Here is a 19463-nt window from a genome sequence, read left to right as displayed (position 1 = left end):
AAATATATTAAATGAAACTTTTAAAACCACACTAAATCAATTTTCAATTATGTTTTTAAACACATGTTTTCCGCAATAAATGTAGCATTAAGAATATTTTTTTAAAGAATTAATAAACAAGCAAGTAAATATTTTAGCACCCAGTGAAAACTAGTAAATGAATGAAGAAAACTAAAATAAAACAGATTAATTAGGAATTTAATAAAATGTGTGTCATAAAAAAAAAAATGTAAAACGATCTGAAAAGTCGTTGAATTTTTCCGAGTGTTTTATTTCCGGATTTCAGTAGACGGGGCCAAAAACGTTAACAAAATCCAGCGGGTAACACGCACACTTGCATCCTGTAACACACGCAAACACCTAATCACACAAGGGGCAAAAACAAAAACAGGAAGCCATGGCCAAAAAAGAGGAGCTCCTTATGGACGGGCCCAAACGGATGAACCGCGAGTTGGCCCTGATGCTGGAGGACAAGCAGAACCTGCAGTTCCGCAATCTGATGGTGGAGCCGAACAACATATACAGGTGGACTGGCTTGCTGATGCCCGTAACTCCGCCCTACGACAAGGGTGCCTACAAGATGGAGATTGACTTTCCGCTGGACTATCCATTTAAGCCGCCTCGCATCCACATAAACACACGGATGTATCATCTGAATGTGAACGAGCGAGGTCAGATATGTGTGCCCATCCTGGAGATCGAGCACTGGATACCCACCACGCGAATCGATCAGGTCCTGCAGGTCCTGCTGGCCACCATCAACGATCCCCAGCCGGACAACGCCTGGCACGTGGAAATGGCCGGTGAGTATCGCAATGATCCGGTGCGGTTCTTCAAAATGGCCAATGCCTGGGTGGAGAAGTACAGTGAACCCCGACCCACCGAAGATGAACTGGCTAAGTTCGCACGCAAGCGCAAAAAAATGATGTCGAAGGATTAGAAAGGATTAAGTTGTGCATAATGCTGTATACAGCAACTTTAAAGCCCTGAAGTCTTAAGTGTTGTAAATTGATTGAGTAAAACAAATTTTTTTATAGCCCCTAGATGAAAATACAAACATTTATTATAAAGTGAAACAAATACATACCTTGCAAGATCTTTATTAAATAATATAATAAGTACTTTATTTTGGCCAAGTGTTAAGTATAAGTATATTTATAGGTATACAATTTATAAAAACTTGTAGAATATTTGTTGCGTTTATAAAACTCTAAGCAAAGATTTCTCCAGATTATAAAGTTCCATTATAATTTATTTTATTCGCAAACTTTAAGTACAAAACTTTGTTATGATCGTATTGAATATAGTAGCCTTGCGCCTTTTATTCCACCATTCCGAACTCTATTAAAATCGCATTTGCTTCTTGTATATGGCCCCAATCAACACCCATTTATCGATATAGTATATCCGCCACCAATTGCTCGAAATTGAGTTGAGGGACTTTCTCGATTGAGTCCCCCACTGCGAGCCGTCTTAAATTGCTGGCGTAGCTTTTGTTTTGCCCCGCAAAACGCGCCCCCTTTTGAGGCCTGGTCGCAGTATATGACCATCTAATTGGAAGCGTACAGTGAGGACACTTGTGCTCCAGCCAGTTGCGAGATAAATCATCCGCCTTGGTGGCAAACAAGGATACGAATAAGGATGGAGATGAGGATGCCCCACGCGGAGTCGCCCAGCGAGCGGGCGGCATTAGCTGCCAGTGTCATTGCCATTGTCAGCGGCATATCATCGTCCTCATCCGCATCCAGATCCGCATCCGCGTCACACTCCTCTGCATCATCCGCTACCATCATCATTGTCCTATTCCTATTCGCATTCGCATTCGTATTCGCATTTGGTTCCGCATCAGCGTCAAAGTCCTGCTGCTGAACCGCTGAAATCCGTGCTGTGTCCGGGGCCATATAAATTTCAGCAATGAATGAATCAACTTTACGAACATCGGGGACACATGTGACTTGCTTTACGGCGCTTCCCCTTCCCCATCCTTCACACTTCTGGCACTGAAAAAAATTATCTTGAGTATACAAAACATATATTTTTGCGAACATAAGTATATTAAATTTTGTTATTGAATTTTTAAACATTACATTTCTGAATAAAATACATACATAAGTGCAATTATAAGCTAACAGGATGTTAGCATTTGGACAGCAGAAATAATAAAGACAAATAAATCATCCGAAGATTAAGAGTTTTTGTATTGAAATATTTAATATTTAAGTTATAAATTACTGAGTGAAATAAACAGAAGTGATTTACATTTAAAGCCAACACACTTGTAGTAAATGGTTAATATTGAGATTTAATAGATTTGAATAAAGTTTCCAAAACTTGGGAGGCAAAAACAAATCTTGAAAATTTTATGGTTTTTATTTTGCTGGCTTGGGAAAAAAGTCATACCAAAATAATTATGTATTTATGAATTTCATTTATGAATACTTACAATTTTAAGTTATAAAACGATTTATTTTTGGTCTGCTAACGTATTTTTTTATTTTGTATAATATTTAAAATTTTATTTTTTCCTAAAAGTATTATTTATTATGTTTTTTAAGCCAAAAAACATTTATATTCTTACTGTGTAAGATCTTATGTGTGTGCGTTTAATGTGCCTGTGTGTTTTGGGCAGTTCACTTGATATGCTCACTCGCCCTCTATCTGCATCCAAACTTGGACTTGTCAATGGCAGGAGTGGGAGTTGGGTGCTGGATTCTGGGATCTGGGAACTGGGATCTGGGGCTGGGCATCTGGAATATGGGTGGCCGGGTGATGGGTGATGGGAATAAGCTGCCACTATAATTACAGCAAAGGCCAAAGGCCGGGCTAAAGATATTTGTATCTAGTTTCTTTACTGCTGGATTTACTGCCCAACCAGATAGAGTGTGGTATGTGGAGAGGGGGGAGGGGGGATGCCCAGATAACTGGTGTCCGGAGCAACCATTGTGAAGATGGATTACCATGGCGGCAGCGTCAACAGTTTTTCTATGTACGAGCATGTTTGCGTGGGCGTGTGTCTTGTTAAAACTGCCAACTGATTATTATCACCTTCCGACTGGCAGGCCAGTCATTGACACCCATTTCTGGCCTCGTCCTTCAGCCGGGCCATCAAGTATCCGCGATAGTACACTTGGAAAATTATGACGAATTCTAAAAAAATACATAGTTAATTACCGTCTTCAAAATAATTAATCTTACCCTTAATTAGTATTTCACTCTTAGTAATATATATCACATATTTTGAGGAATATGCTTAAATTAAACACTTTTAATAAAATTTGTGCCATTTAAAAGTTTGCATGCTTAAAAAGTATTTACAAATTCAGTTAAAATGGGAATAGCTGAAATAAAAGTTATACGAATTTTTGTTAAAATATATAGATATATAATTTTAGTTAAGACGAAATCGAATGTTATCTTATTTTTACCGTTGATTTGAGTGTGTTTTGTTTTATTAATAAAAAAGGATTAATACAAATAAATTAGGAAAAAATTTAAACGTTATAACCAACTAACTTGGATTGAAAGTATACTTTATATTTTTTTTCGGTACACTTGAGCGATGCTGAAGCTGAAACTTCTCGGACTCAGCCACGCCCACCGCCCCGAGTGGCGCCCTCTGGAGTCTGTCACTGGCAGAAGTCGTTTGCTGTTTGCTTTATTTCTTTTTCTCCGTCTCCGTCTCCGGCTCCATCTCCTTTTTCACTTTCTCCTCCCCCGTCCACTTCATCGTGCTTTGCGGCAATGAATCGCAGTTTTTGATTAGCTACAGACAGCTGAAAGGACGAAGAAGGGGAAGGGGGTGGTAGGAAGGACGAATTATATAACCGTGGTAACCTCTGCAGAGTTTTTCTTTTGTTTTACATAATTCGGTCGCCACTTAATTACTGTTCTGTTTGCGACTTCGAAATTGGGTTCCACATTTTGGGTTTTGAAAAGGAAAGTTACTTGTACAATGTTAAATTAACTTTTTGTTACCATAAATATCAATTATATTTGGCTCATTAATTTATAATTTTTAATTCAAAGAAAGGTAAAACATTTCTAAACTTGAAATTTTTCAGTATTTGTTTTAACTTGAGGAATTGTTAAAACGCAATCACATCATATAAATTAAAGTAAATTTGTTTAATTTACTTTGTACAATTTGTGGCATTTTAAATGCAACAAAAATGGATTTAAGCCAAATGTAATAAAGCAGCATAAATTGTCGATCGATTTTGCATTCATTACGAAAGACGGCGGGTGGGCGGGGCTATAACAATTTACGACCTGCGACCCATAAAATATGCAGCTTATAAATTGAATAATTTATACAGGACCTCACACAGGATAGACAAACAAAGTCAGATTGAGATATGAGGCATTGTTAATTCATAAATGAACTCGGTTGGCTGCTGAGCCAAAAGTGCTTACAAGTAAATAAATGGTGCCACGCCATGATAAACTATAGTGCAGATTTGCGTTCGAATGCAGGTGCAGATGTAAATACATACGGATTCTCAGATAACTGCTGCAGAAGAGGGCTTAAGCGGTATGTGCAGATTTCTGCTTTTGTTTGCACTGCGGCGGTTTTCTGCCGTGCGCACTGCTTGTAAAACCAATAAAATCAATTAAAAGGCACTATGTTGAGCAAACAATTATATGCAAATTTATTTATACACACACAGCCAACTAGAAGCACGCAATGCAACGAGAGCGGAGAAAGCGTAGTGAAAGTCAAAGCTGCAAACGGTTTTATACCTGTCAAGTGTGTGTTAGATGGGTATATTGCGTTTACGGAAAACGCTCGAAGTTCTCAACTGTTTTGTGAATAGATCTTGTATAGCGATTAACGATGTCAAGAGATTTACATATCTCTTTGTGAAATGGATTAGTATGAGTAAATATCCTTCAAGCTTACATCATCAACAAAATACAGAATTTTAAGTTTAACACTACAATTATAACATTTGTAGAATTTCAGTTGGTTTAAAATTTAAACTTAATTTAAAAATGGTAGATCGTTAACTACATTTATTTGATTTAAGCTAATTAATAAAAAAGTATATATGTATGTATATATATATGCTATTTTTGAGTAACCAATTCTTTTAAACAAAAAGAGTAAGTATAATCTCAATCGTATATTGCATAGTTGTTCTAAACATAAAAAGATAAAAATAATGTGCTATACAACTACTTTTTTTTTTAGATCAGTTTTCTGCGGGGTATCTACAATTCGAAGGACTAAACTGCCGAACTTTCCCCTAGTATTTGCATATGCCGCAAAAAACAAGCCCGTAAATAAATATTAATATACACGGACTTCTGGGCAGCAGAAAAAATAAAGCAAAATGGCAACAAGCAAAACAACAACAGAGCTAGGCTCAAAGCAAAGGCAATGAAAACACAAGGAGGCGGGGGGAAAATGGTTCGGGGGCGGGGCCAAAGGACGAAAGACAAGCGGGCAGAGTGAACCTGTTGCGCACAACAACAACAATCCGCACGAAACAAACAACAACGGAAGCAAAAACAACAATACCAGTATACAAAGGTCCTGTGAAAAATCGCTGCTCCTTGCGAAAGCCGAAACGGAATGGCATGGAAATGGAACTGGCGACACAAAAACCTGGGAGCAAAAGAGCCAAAAGAGAGCGGTTGAAAGGCCGATTGAAAGGCTGGTTGAAGCAAAGAGAGCAAAAAAGAGCTGCGCATGCGCTGAGAAAAAGTAGAACAAGCAGGCCAAGGAAATTGAAAGCGAAACGTTTCATCAGAAAGAGAGCGCGAAAAGAGAGAGGAACGTTTAAGTAACGAAACAGTTGATAGCTCAATTGACGCTGCTCAAAAATAAAACCCGTGGATGGGGAAAGTTGCGGGTGGCAAGAGAAAGAGAGAAAGCAGCAGCAGCCAGCCTCGTTAGCAGTTTTCCACTTCCCGGCGTTCCGCTTTTCCGTTGTCAGTCGTCGCGTGTGCGTGAAAATCATTAGTCTTCGTTAGGCGGTCTTTGTGTCAACAACGTGTTGCTTGGAAAATCGTGTGAAAAATCGCCATCGAAAGCCAACATTCGCCCCTCGCGATTTTCGCTCGCGCTTTTCAGCTCGTCTATCACAAGGACCTACAATAAAAAAAAAACAACAAATTGTTTGTGTGTGTGTGCGTTTTTGGCCCCCATTAACGAGTGTGCGTGCCAAAGTGCAACAAGTCTCGGCCGTAATTTAATTGCAACAATTTCCCCGATTTGAACAAGTGCAAAACACGGCTCGATCGTATCGGCCAAGCAGATATATCAGTGCAGCAGTGTTCGTGCAAAGTGGAGCATTCATCTCCCCAAAAAACAAGTCAAGTAAGTTCCGCTTTTGGTCTGAAGCAAGTAAAACAGAAAAAATGGTAAAGGACGAAAGAAAGCACAGAAATGTCCTTATTTGAGCAGCATTCTGTTTGGCGCAGTACACAGAAACCAAGCTAGTGAATGATTGAATTTACTTAAAAAAATTTCCCTTTTTTTAAAATAAACAAATATGAAATATATTTCAAACGATAGCAAACAAATAAGAAATAGACTTTATACTTTATACTTATGAAAGAAGAGCCAAATATTTTTTATATCAAAAAATACCTCTCAAAAAATTAAAAAAAAACGAATGTAAAACGAATTTTGTTTTGTCAAAAAAACAGTATGTTGTTTGGTAAGAAAAAGTGATTTTAATTTTGAGCTCAAAAACCTTGAACTCTGACAATTTAAAACTAAAATTTTGTTTCTTGTGAAATACGAATTTTGATAAAAACATTTTTTTTTATTAAAAACAAGATTTAGTAAGAAGATAACGTATTTATTATATAATTATTCTATGATATGTGGTGACAAAAATTAATAATTCTTACATAGGCACAATACTTAAAACAATAAACTTTGAGTACCTTTATATTCAAGTACATCATTTTCTTTTGAGTGTTTTAAGCAACAAAATCATTTTTAGATTTTTTGGACTCTAGGATATACCTTCGAATCAAACTTTACTAAATACCGACATTGTTGAGAAAGTAGCAAAACATTGTAAACAAAAATGGTTGAAGTAAAAGCTTAGTATGGAATTTTAAAAACTTATAGAAAAATTCTTTCTAAAGTCGCACTTATGATGAAATCACTATTTTTGGTAGTTTCGAAACTTAAAGCCTTTTAAGCTTAGAATTGCCGGTTTTTAGAACAAAACACTTGACATTCTCCTCCGTGCGTGTTTGTGTGTGTGTGCCGACTTTCGACATATTTCTTTGTGGGTCAATAGACGCTCAAACACTCGGAGGACGAGAGAAGCTGCCAGCGAGGACAAACGCACAATAAGAGCGAAGGAAATCATGTTTCTATGATGTATACTTATGCGTATTTATACATATTGCCCTGCTAAGTGGGCTAAACAAATTCAGCGAATTCCTTCGCAGTTGGAAAACTTTTGCCAGACAAACAAACAAACAAAAGCAGCAGCACCAGCAGCAGCGGCGGCAGCAAACAAAGGCAAACAAATCCCTGGGACATTTCTCGGAATTTAATTCAATGAAATGAATTCCAGTTCTCGGGCAACCAGGGTGTCCTTTTCCACTCTTGCTTTCAAAGTTGTTTTTCATTTTTTTTCTTATTCTCGGCTAAATGTCTGCAAATTAACTTTGCGAAAAGCAAAGAAAAACGCATAACGAACGAAATTCCATTTGACAAATCGCAAACGTAAATAGATCCTCCGAAAAGTGTCTGCAAGTCGGGATTTTTAAATGCAATTTAAGTTTGTGGAACTCACTTGGCCGATTCTCCGCTCCTCCGCTCCTTTTCCACTGATAAATGGCGAAGACCAAAAGTTGCGAAATTTAACATTAACCTTGGCGCTTGGCCGTAGCTCTTTCCAGATCCGTAAGCCCACAAAAACCTCGTGTAATAGACTCACAGCCAAAAACTAAATCACTGTCATTGTGGTCGGAGATTCACAACCCGAAATGCGGACACACATGCAGTGCAAAATTTACAGCAGAGCACAAAATGATAGCAGTATTTTTGCAAGGTTTTCAATGAGAAACAAAAATCTACTTTCTTTACCATTATTATTAGTTTTTATTAAGCAAATTATTTTATTAAATTTCCTTTTTATATTTTATGTAAAAGAAAACGTATGCGTGTTTAAGAAGTCTTGATGAATTGAAATTGTGGACATGCAATAAAACTTATTTGTTAAAAATAGCTTAAGTGCTTCGAAAACCGCCAAGTGTTCGCTTTATATAAACCCTCAATCATTCTAAAAAAAGCTAAAAATAAGAAAATTAAAAAAAAAAATAGTTTTGCAGAACTATTTCAGTGTTACCATCGAAGCTCAACTACTATTGTTTTGACCGCGTTTGTTAATATAGAGAGGAGAATCAGAGAGATAAAGCGAAGTGGGCTGGAATCACAGCAAAGCGAGGAAGAGGCAACTATTGTTAGGCAATGATTTGCAATTTGTTTGAAAAATGCATTCACAACCACAAAAGACAAACAATCCGAGAGGGGAGCTAAGCCGAGCACAAATAAAACCATAAACAAACGCACCGAGCCAAAGCCCAGATAGAGATACATATACATATACAGATACAGATAGAGATACAGATACAAATAGCTGGCTGCACAGATGCGGATGCGGCTGCAGTTTGCAGTTTGCGGATTGCTGGATTGCTTTGGCTTTCAACTCGGAAAGCGAAAGCTGACAGGGAGCTGGAGCTGCACCGCAGAGAAGTGGGAATTATATAAAATTGCAGCCACAACCGTCAATTGCTGGGCAACCAAATGTCCGCCCCGAAAACTCCCCTTCCCCTTCCCGTTCCCGCATTCTGCCTCATCAGCAATCCGCGACAATTCTTGGCAAACTACTGCTCCGAACGCTCCACTTTCCTCTTTCTACTCGGGCACTCCATCAACTGCTTAGGGAGAAAGTGGCAAGTGGGAAAGTGGGGGAGGCAATTTCACATGCGGAACCCGCTGCACCAAACTGCATACAATTACAAAAGCAAGATGCAAAATGTGCATCCAAGTATCTGCCAGATACTTAATAGCAGCAGCTGAAGCAGCAGCTGAAGCACCAGTGGAAGCAGTAGTGGGAGCAGCAGTGGAAACAGCACCAAATGGCTCGGAATGCCAAACGAATTCATATTTGATGTATGTATGCATGAGCCAGCAGCTAAGGATGTTCAAAGGAAATGCCAAATGAGATGTTTAAGCATATTTTTCGCAGGGAGTTCTCTGGCAGCACAGTAAACTCCGTGTGAATGCTGATTGGGAAGCACGAAAGTTGAAAAATTATGGAATGTTTAGGAAAAGGATAGGAAATAAGCGGAACAAGATCGATTGTATTCATTACATTAGGGAATATTTGAGAAATTAAATAAGGGTAGGCGAATCTGATAAAACAATATGTGCAAATTTGTTTTAAAATTATTTTGAGGGAAAACATTTATAAAGAATAAGCTTAAATACTCTTCCTAGAATTTTGATTAGTTTGTAAGGTCATTATACATTAGTTTATAAGGTCTAAAAATAAGAAATCAATAGAATATTGTTGTGCCATGAATCACTTTGTTTAATTATTTATGCACTGCTAGTGCATAAAGAAGACTTTCTTTGAGTAAAGTTTTAATATTAACTTAGAATGTTTGAGAACTTTTAGAATAGTTTATTTATAATTATGAACATTCATAGCACTTGAAGACACCTCAAACTCTCGTGACCTCAAAAATGCCCCAGCGATGATTGTTCGCCTGCCTGCCAATTAATATGTCAAGTCAAGTGTCGGAAGTTGTTGGTTTTCGGCTCGCGAAAGGCTTTTCCCCTCCGAACGGCGCGCTTTTCCAACTTTTCCACGCGATTGGCCGCAACATTCCCCGACACGTGTTCCCCGGCCCAACTTTGTTTTAAATCAATTAAAGAGCAGGAACTGTGGTGGACGACGGACTGACCGATCCCGAGCAATTTGCGGCACATATCCTGGGAATCTCGGTGGAGCGACTCAAATGAAATGTCACGCAAGCAAATGAAATGCGAGACAGGCCAAAAAGGAAGCCAGTTCCAGTGCCATTTGCCATTTGCCATTTACCATTTGCCTGGGAGCGTCAGGAAGCTATTAAATCTACATAAAATTGTAGAAATGTGTGGCATGTTGAGCAATTACAGCTCCATGTTGGTGGGGAAAATGCGGAAAGCATGAGGGCGGACGCACCTTTCGGCTGACATGCTCATCTGAATGTAAAGCTTGGCCATGTTTCAGTGGTTTCACCATCCATCCCCCTTTCTCCACCCACCTTGTACTATAGTTTTGTTCTCGTTGTTGTGCAGCTTAAGAGCCGTTAGGAAATTGCACTTGCCATGGCCACCCAGTTTTTGCAGCCCCTTTTTGCCCGCGAAGTGGGCGTGTGAAAAAAGAATTAAAGTCAAGTGAGCGCACTGAGACTGAATACATAAAACGGGGCAGGAAAATGGTTAGTGGGTATGAGAAGCAGTGAAAAGGCATTCAGTGGGCGTGGCTGCATGCACAGCAACAGAAGAAACACCAAACAGCCAGCAACATCAACGTCAACGCCAAGGAAAAGCCGGAAAAATGGCTCGCCACCACAACAACAACAATAACAATAAGAACAAAAGGAGCCGGGAAATATGGTACTCTGCATGGCTATTTGCCCATTTTTTCTCTTCATTTTTTTTAGGTGCCTTCCCTTGGCGAGAAAGGTATAATTTTCGGCGCGACATTTGACGCGACCAGGACCAAAATGAAATACACAAAAGTTTGCCCTTTTTTCACCGGACGTTTTAAGCTTTTCCTGGCCGAAAAGTTGAAGTCCAAGATCCTAATCGCGCTTAGCCTGAACGAGCAATTATTTGGGCATTTATCAAAGATTTCCTTTTTGGAGTTGGGTGAGCTCAAGGCGAAAAACCAGAAAATCTGACAGCTTGTATGAGATATATTTTTAACAAAAACTGGAGTTCAGTTTGCTCTCGAATGCATGAGTTGTTTTTAAAGAAATATCTAGAGATCTTTTATTTAAACATTTCCATTCCAAAATCCACACCCATTACCAGTTCACAACCCTGTCAATATACCCAAATAGATTTTTTCACTCCCAACTGAGCCAATTTTTTTTCTGTGAAATATTAATTAGCATAAAATACACACCAAAATCCGTTCCGCTGGGGCAGCGAAAGGAAAAGTAAAAATAGCAAAAGGAAAATTATGGGAAAGGGAAATAGAAGAATGCGGGATAATGGGGTAGGGACACGACACCGGGCAAGGGTCAGGATGGGAAATGGCAACAGAAATTGATAAGAAATCTGATGATTCAACTTATTAACCCATGGTATTGGGGCAAGGAGCTTTAGATGGGAAAAAACTGGGAATTGATTGGCACCGAAGGACGGAATGGGTACTCATCAGATAGAAATCCATATGAATGGAAAATTTCCGTTGATAAAAAGACTTAGGACTTTAAATATTTAAAAAGCATTAAACAGTTTTTTTTAAGAAGAAAGGCCAATGTACATTTTTAAGTAATTTGATTTAATGAATTAAATTTGGAATACGGTCATTGTTTTAATCTTATAATTTTAAGTTAGAGTATTGTTCAAATTTAATATTTTTCTCCATCATTTTCATAAAAACATTTCTGGGCCGCTAAAGCCTTCAAATAATAAATATATAAATATACAAACATTTTCCCAGTCCATTTCCCCTGCTTCAGAATTTTATAATATTTAAAAAAGCTCCTTTGTATTGAAAAGTGCATTGAATAAAAAATTCGTACGTACAATTTAAATTTTGAGAATTTTATAATTTAAGCTTTAAAGACGTTCAAGATTTATTCATTTTTAATATGTTTTCCTCATTCCTTAAGTTCTGAGCCATGAATACCTTTAAATCATTTTAATAAATAACCAAAACTCCGGAATTAAACTGAAAAAGGGAAGCCTTCGCCACCGGAGTTTCAGCCAATTGTGAGATCATGATGATTAAACTTTCAATTGGCAGTGTCAAGGCAACGCTTTTCCATTTCCAAACCCACTTTTTGCGCCGGGGGGCCTGAAAAATCCTTTCAATTTCCGCTGTTCACCGAAACCCACAGACATGCGAAACGGTTACGGGCGGAAAAACCTTCGCCAAGACAGCAAGAGTGCTCCCTAACCGTTAGTTTAATTTGTTAGATTAGTAAACAAATGAAAATTAATTGAAGCAAACGAAAAACTTGGCCCCGGGCGAAACGGTTGAGAGGTTTCTGGTTGTATATGGTTGGGGGAAACGAGGGAAAACTTTTTCCTCGCCCGGCGTAGATAAAACGCTCGGCGAAAGGATCTCTTTCTCTCTCTCTCTCTCTGTGCGTGTGTATATGTGTATGTGAGAGTTAGTGGACTACAACAAAGGTAGCTGCAAATTGTTCCTGCTCTTTAAGGACTTCAAAAAGGGTGGTGAAAGTTTTACTGTTTCCCCGGCATATAATGTCTTGATTTTCGTTTCATTGTGCGCATTTGATTAACTTAATTGTTCGGCGGTAATCTTCGATTTGCGGGTCGCATTTTCCCCGTCTGCCGTCTGGCGTCTGGCGGTAAACAATGATTAACGCCGAACCCCAAAGTCGCAGGATGAAGGATTGGGCTAAGCCGCTTTTAATGGCATTCTAGCTGGCACTAAAAAAACCTAGAAAAAACAAAGGGCCAAAGGAAGGACGACGCACGCGTGTCCTGGATTTGCTGGCGTTTTTAGTTGCCGGCTGCCAACAAAAGCGCAATGTCAGCGGGAAAGCGAGTGTGAGGTCTGCGGGAAAAGGACACGTAAGGATGGGCACAAGCACAAGGCACCAAAGCAAAACAATCGAAAATTATAAAATAACAAAAGAGCGGAAGGCGAAAGGGAATCGATTGGACGAAATCTTTTTATGCCGCCAAGGATCTCTGTCCTTTTTTATGCTGTGTTTTTATTTTACTCGTGTTTTTTTTTGTTTCCGCTGTACGCGTCACGTATTGTCAATAAAAAAATAATAATAAGATACAATAAATTTTTACCTTTAACGAGTGGGTGGGGATGGGGATGGGGATGGGGATGGAGGGAGCGGGTTAGTGCGGAACATGCGTGCTTTTCCCGCCTTTTCCCGCCTTTTCCACTTTTCCCGCCATTGTGCGTATCGCGCGCCACGCAAAAAATATAAAAAGAAAATAAACACAAGAGGTCCCAGTGAAAGCGAGGGGCATATCCCGCCCAACAGCAGAGAAAGGGAGTGGATCCTGCAAAAAGCAAACAAAGGCAATGACACGAAACGATGACGACGGTCCTAACAATAACAACAGCAGCAGCAACAGCAACAACAAACATCAGCAGAACAGCAGAAAGCAAACAAATAAAAGGCGCAACAATTGCAAAGAGGGGAATGTGGAACTTTCACCCGGACCACCTACAATTTCCACCCACTTTCCTTTTGGCATTCGCCAAGTGCGTGTGTAATTGAAACTAGGTGCCTCAGCTGGATATGCGTACATGTTTATAGAGCATGAGCATGAGTCCAGGATAGCCAGGATACTGAATTTATATGCCCCGGGGAGGTGGAAAGGCCAGTGAACTAATGCGGGCATTGCCTAAACCGACTGGAACCTGGAACCAAGCCTGGCAGGTGAGTTGGGATAAGCCCCACGATGATGGAAACTATCGGTTTAAAATGCCAGAAAGGTGGGTCACAAAGCAGCAGGGAAATGGAAACAGGCTTTTCATTTCCAGCTTAAGTTACAATGCGGACAAAGATTTATTTAAGTCTCTTTAGTGCTTTAAAATATTAATTTTTTGTTTGCTAAAACAGTATTTAATTAATCTTTTAAATAAATAATAAGAGATTTTGATAAATTCACCTTTAAAAATGGTTTAAATAAATAAAATTGACTTTAAGTTGCCTGAAAACGTTAAAAAAAACTAAATTTTTAATGTTTGCAGGAATTACACATTTTGTTTTAAGAAATGTTGCATTTTTGTCATTAATATTGTGTTAAAAAAATTGTTTATGGAAATTATAGGTACAACCCATTTTAAACACATTATATTTTCGTAAATCGAATATATATATTGTCCTTGCCTCCCACTGTTCGGCTAAATATCTCTCTTGTAATGCAATAAAGTACACAAATGTCGAGTGTGCAGGTCACTGGACTAAACAGGGGTTCAAAATGCTTATTTAACCTGATGGCTCTGGCCACGCCCACCTCTGAGCGGCGACCTGTGACCTCCGCCCCCCGAAACGCCAACTCAATCCAAGTCGGATGCATTTTTAGACGGCTATTTGACTATTTGGCCAGCCCACGGATTGCAATTCCATTCCTCGGTGTCTAGACTCGAGCGCTACTTTTCATCGAGCTTGTCTTTTTGCCGGACAAGCGGAGTGGATGAGAATAAGTCGAAGGGATTTCCCGGAGAGGATCAGGAGCAGTCCGCCAAAACTTTCGGACGGCTGCAGCTGAAAGCGGCGGAAAGCAGTGGAAAAATATGCAGAAAGCTTGAGAGAAAATGGGGGCGCAGATGCGGCGAGGCGGAAGAGTCCGGAGTGCGGCAAAAAATTCGCAATATTTGCAAAAAGGACTACAGACAATTTGCCTTTAAATAGAGCGTGGCACTTCAAACAAGTGAAGCCCCTTTGCACACCGACCGCCCCCGAATGCCGCCTTTATGCAGCAAACAAAACATGAAAAACGAAGGCAACAAAAATGAAAGAAAAACAGGGTGAATCTGCTGGAAGAAGCGGCGAAAAAAATAAAAAAGTAAGAAAAAATGAAAATCAAGAAAATGAAAAGAAAATAATATAACGAGCGCATATTAAAGTGGGTTTATTTATTTTGCCCTCGACGCTGTTGCCACTTTGGCCAAAGGTATAGGACACGCAACAGCGAGGGGGTGGCAAATGGGCGTAAAGTGGGTGGAAAGTGGGCGTAAAGTGGGTGGGAAATGGTTAGAGAGTGGGTGGGAAATGGGGGCCTGGGTGTCGGGATGAGCGGTTGTTCCCTTTGTGTCTGCTGTGTTTGCTGTCGTGTTTATTAAAAAATAATTTCCATGCTCAACTTGGCAATGCCGCCTAAGCCGTGAGGAAAATACCCACCCATCCACCTATCCACCCATCGACCCACCTCCTTGCAAGTGTGTATGCTATCAACAGTTTGCATTCTCAAGTGTCCCCGAGAAAACATTTGAAACAATAAGCTCCCAGGACCTTCTACCCCCACGACGATCAAGTTCACCCCAACCCACCCATCACAACCCCTCATGCAAATTCAATAATGCGACATCCACAACAGCAACAACAACAGCGACGACACTAAATTATTCAAGCCGGAAAACGAAGGAGAAAAAATGTAAATCTGTGATTTTAATGCGTTTGCCAACTGTAAACATAAACCGAAAATATTACAAAACTTGTGCAAACAGGCGGAGCAATAAAATGTGAAGAAATGCCGAGGGATACAAGAAAAAAAGCAGAAAAGGGAAATGAATACGAATGCGAATGCGCGTATGTCAATTTAATGGGCGGAAACTGTTTGGCATGGGCGTGGCACATGCTGAAGTGCCCCTGCCAGCCACCAAAAGAAAAATGAAATATTTATATGAACATTTTCATTTATTGAGCGTAACAAATGTGCACAAAACAAGGAGGAATCTCGTTTTGTGGCATGGGAAGATGATTCACGGCAAAAGGTGAAGGACTCAATGGAGAACTGAGAACGTATAACGCAGAGCGTAGAGCTCACCTGTGCAGGTTTTTGTGCGTGCAGGATTGCCATCATCATAATCATTGGCAGATGGCCCTGTCCTTCACCCCCACAACGGCCACCCACTTTCACCCAACCACTGAGCCGCGAAAGACAATCTGGCCGCACTTTCTCCCCCAGCCACACTCGAAACTTTCGTCATAAATACTGTGTCTACAATTGTTATACTCTAGCAGAGGGTAGTTCAATCATCTGTTGTAGTATGTTGGCTGTGGGACAGAAAACAAGGACTAAAAGTCTTTGTGTATTTAGTGCCTTAGGGATATATAATTTAATAACATTAATTTATCTTGTTAAATTGTGTTTGCTCATAGTTTTGCAAGACATTGTTATAGATCCTTAATGCTGATCACTGAATCCAAAAAAGTGAACAAAATTTAAATTAAAAAGATTTGTGAGTAATTGTAAGTTCAAATTAAAATAAATATTAAAATAGTACAAGACTTTTTTTTTGCTAAAAATTTTTACAGTTTACATAGGATGCTATATTTTTTTTTAATAATTTTATAAAAATAATATATTCTTTGTTAGAATTGTATATAAAAATGTATAACATTTCAGGGAAGGTATATGTCAAAATATTGTTTCTAGTAAAGACTTAATAGAGAACATAAGAATTCGGTTTTATTGCGCAAATTTCTCTCAATTTTTTGAGTTTATTTTTTTTTGTGTGTGCTCTGGCTTCCTTTGTTTTCGCTTTCGCTGCCTTGTGCTCCTGCTTTCGTTTGCTTGCGTTTGGTTTCGTTCTTTTGTTTGTTTATTTGCTTGTTGCGGTATTCGGGGAAATTATTATATTTTAATTACACATGCGTCCGCTGCCGCTGCGCAGTTGCAGCGCAGTCGGCGTCAAGGCAGGGCAGAACAAACAACAACAAGCGGGAATGGCCAAAAAAAATAACCGCAAAAATGTAAATGAAAATGGCGTGAAAAATCAGTTTCATGGTTTTTATATCCCTGTTTATTTGTTGTAAATGAGCGCATTTCGCTGCCGTTGTGGGCGGTTGGGGCGTGGTTGCGCTGGTGGGCGGCGAGCGGCGGGCGGGGGGCGGGGGCGTGGCAGTGGGTGCGGACATAACGGAAGTTGATTATGACCATTTAGCATGGTCGAACGTCGACGTGGGCAGAAAAGTGTGTTATTTTACTTTTCGTTGTTGTGTCAGCCTAATTAATTTTTGTCACTAATGTTTATATAGTTGGTAACGGTAGCGGTAACGGTTACGTTAACGTTAACGGTTACGGCACAGGTGCTGCTCAACACTCGGCGAAGCAGCTTTATTACCCAATTACATTAGCAGGAGTGGGAGTTGTTTTTTTATCAACATAAAGGAGTTCCGGCTGAGTTTGAAGAATTTTGAATTAAAAAACATTTTAAGGGTAAAAAATGGTTTCCTTAAGCTTACTTTTGAACATAAGCAATAGGATTTACTTTTTAAATACAAAAACTCATATACAATTATGCAAATGAGGTCTTATAAATGTAACATAACAAAAATAGGTTTATTTACATAAAAAATGTTGTTTTTAATACTATTTTACCTAGGAAGATAGTTATTTACTTAAGATATCAAATAAATAAATGTAAGATTGTTTAGCTTTTAAAATCGTTTGGCCATATAGCGTTTTTAAATTTTAAAAGGTTTTATTATTATTTATAAAAATATAAAATCTTAGAAGGTGCGTCTTCTAGCGAATTTATTTTAGAAAAGAAACAATTGATGTTCTTGAGGGGAATTCCAGTCGCACGTTAAGTGGTCCGCCATCCAGCTCCTGCTGGTTGTTCCACTCATGCCGCCTATCATCCGCAGCTCTCAATATTAAGAAATAACAACTTGCCAAGGGCAAATGAGGGCTCGCGGAGCCAGGACGAGAGGGAAAAGGGGGCGGGGCCCCCAGAATCGGGAGTCGTGTGGCAACTTTGCTTTTGGGGTCTTGGATGTAAACAAGCGAGGCAAATATTTAACTCGCAGGCACTGGCAGCGGTGTCTTCTGCGTGTCCTGTTTTTGAGACTGTGTGTGTGTGTGTATGTGTGTGGAGGCTGCCACAACACATACACATACTGAGATCCTTTGGTTCTCGCAAACTTTTCTCCTGCGAGAGGCTTGGGGCTCCGCTGTCGCTTATTTGTCGCAGCAGTTGAGCTCAAAGCTTTGGCTTGTTACACTTTATGAAATCAGCTGCAGTCCTGCCACGCCCCACGTCACGACCCCGCCCCCAGGACCTTTTGAAGCACAAGTGTTTATGTTTGTCTTGGCGAGGCGGCGGCTCATAAAGTCCCTGGCAAGCGAGCTGCCAGGAACTCAGCCCCACTGCTGTCAGAAGTCACGTCGAGTCCTGCGATTGTGATTCCCTCGTTACCTCCCCAGAACAACCCCTCCCCCTCCCTCCTTCCACCCACCATCCTTTCGACATGTCTCTGCCATAAACTTCAACTGGAAACTGTGCGTAATTATATTAAATTTTTATTGCCTCACACATGAAATGGAAACGCAGCAGCAATTTCCGAAAGCGACTCTCCAAGATTATCCACATGCAAATTGTTCACATGGCATGTGGCTAAATAAAAAGCAGGGAGTGGAATGGAATGGATGGTTTAAGTGTAGCAACGATTTAGTAAATTGATTTTAATCAAATCAGGAGGATGTTCTTGTTCCAGTCAGTATCAAGTTGTTTGGAAAAAGGGTTTTACTTAAATTGGTCTTAAAATGCAGTTTTTAGATTCTCATTGGTTAACCACAAGTGAGATTTGCTAAAGTTTGTGGGTGTAGTTTATTTTAAAAGCTGGTTTGTCTGAAACTTTGAACCTTAAAACTTAAATTCATAGCTTATAGGTTTTTAAAGAGAAAACTACAAAATAGTTATACAAATAAATACGAGAACTTTGGCATTACAAACTCAAGCCCCCGAAGCCCTTTAATGATCTAAACAAATTGGATCGTTTTTATGTTCCTGTATCGCATTATGGCCTAAACATGTTTATGCACCTCGTTCACCTGCCCCGAAAATCTCGCCCAATTGAACAATCAATGTCATTGAATCCAATTTTCCATGTGCCTTGCACCCCCCGCGGGGGGTATGGCATTTTCCTGATTTTCCCGCCGCTGTTCAAATGCTTTCTGGGGTTTCATTTGGCTTCGCTCGGTCGGTTGCCAGTGGCAGCCGCCGCTTGAACTTGTTTGACATTCCACCGACAATCAAATTTAGATGCCCCGATATCCGACAACTCCTCCTCATCCTTTTTTGGAGCCCCGGTGCCAGACAATTGTTCGGTTCGCCACAAAAGGCACTTTCCCCGCTCCCCAAAAAATACTGGATTCCGCCTCCGTCAGCAATTATTCAATGCTTAATCGTCAGAAGGCATCAGCGACATGAATGGCATAAATCTTATTAAATATTCAAGTAACACAAAAAACCAGAAATGCGGGCATAATTAACGGCAATGAGTAAAAAACAACGAGAGCCGCCACCAAATGGTCAACGAATGTTGGGGGCGATTATGATTGCAGCAAACACAAGCGGAAAAGCGGGAAAATGGGGGACAATTTCCAGTGTTTTTTTTGTGCCTCTTCTTTTTTAGGCGTAGCCAATGCAATTATTTCATTTTCCATTTTCATACACATGTGGGCGTGGCCCCACCCCCGACGGGGAATCGCCTTGGGCTGTCGTCATCGTCGTTATCGTCTCCACAGCGCCTGG

The 19463-nt window shown here is 39.8% G+C and overlaps 2 protein-coding genes across 2 annotated transcripts in view; both read left to right on the top strand.

Annotated features, from left to right (window-relative positions):
- The first annotated feature begins 289 nt into the window (after nucleotides 1-289).
- On the top strand, nucleotides 290-1115 carry LOC108145757 (ubiquitin-conjugating enzyme E2-18 kDa). The gene has a single exon (XM_017271324.2). The coding sequence runs from the start codon at nucleotides 398-400 to the stop codon at nucleotides 938-940; it is 543 nt and encodes a 180-aa protein (XP_017126813.1). The 5' UTR covers nucleotides 290-397; the 3' UTR covers nucleotides 941-1115.
- Nucleotides 1116-5954: 4839 nt separating this feature from the next.
- LOC108146079 (connectin) overlaps nucleotides 5955-19463 on the top strand; it is a 44026-nt gene continuing 30517 nt past the window's right edge. The window contains exon 1 of the mRNA XM_017271895.2: nucleotides 5955-6322. The gene's annotated coding sequence lies outside the window, so the exon portion shown is untranslated. The remainder of the gene's footprint in view (nucleotides 6323-19463) is intronic.

Source organism: Drosophila elegans, unplaced genomic scaffold (assembly GCF_018152505.1).
Source record: "Drosophila elegans isolate 14027-0461.03 unplaced genomic scaffold, ASM1815250v1 contig_208, whole genome shotgun sequence".
Lineage (NCBI taxonomy): Eukaryota > Metazoa > Arthropoda > Insecta > Diptera > Drosophilidae > Drosophila > Drosophila elegans.
Note: the sequence above shows the minus strand (reverse complement) of the source record. Positions and strands in the feature narration are given on the sequence as shown.

Bases quoted from the DNA above. Each gene is read 5' to 3' on its own strand.
- LOC108145757 (XM_017271324.2), top strand. From the start codon at position 398: ATGGCCAAAAAAGAGGAGCTCCTTATGGACGGGCCCAAACGGATGAAC.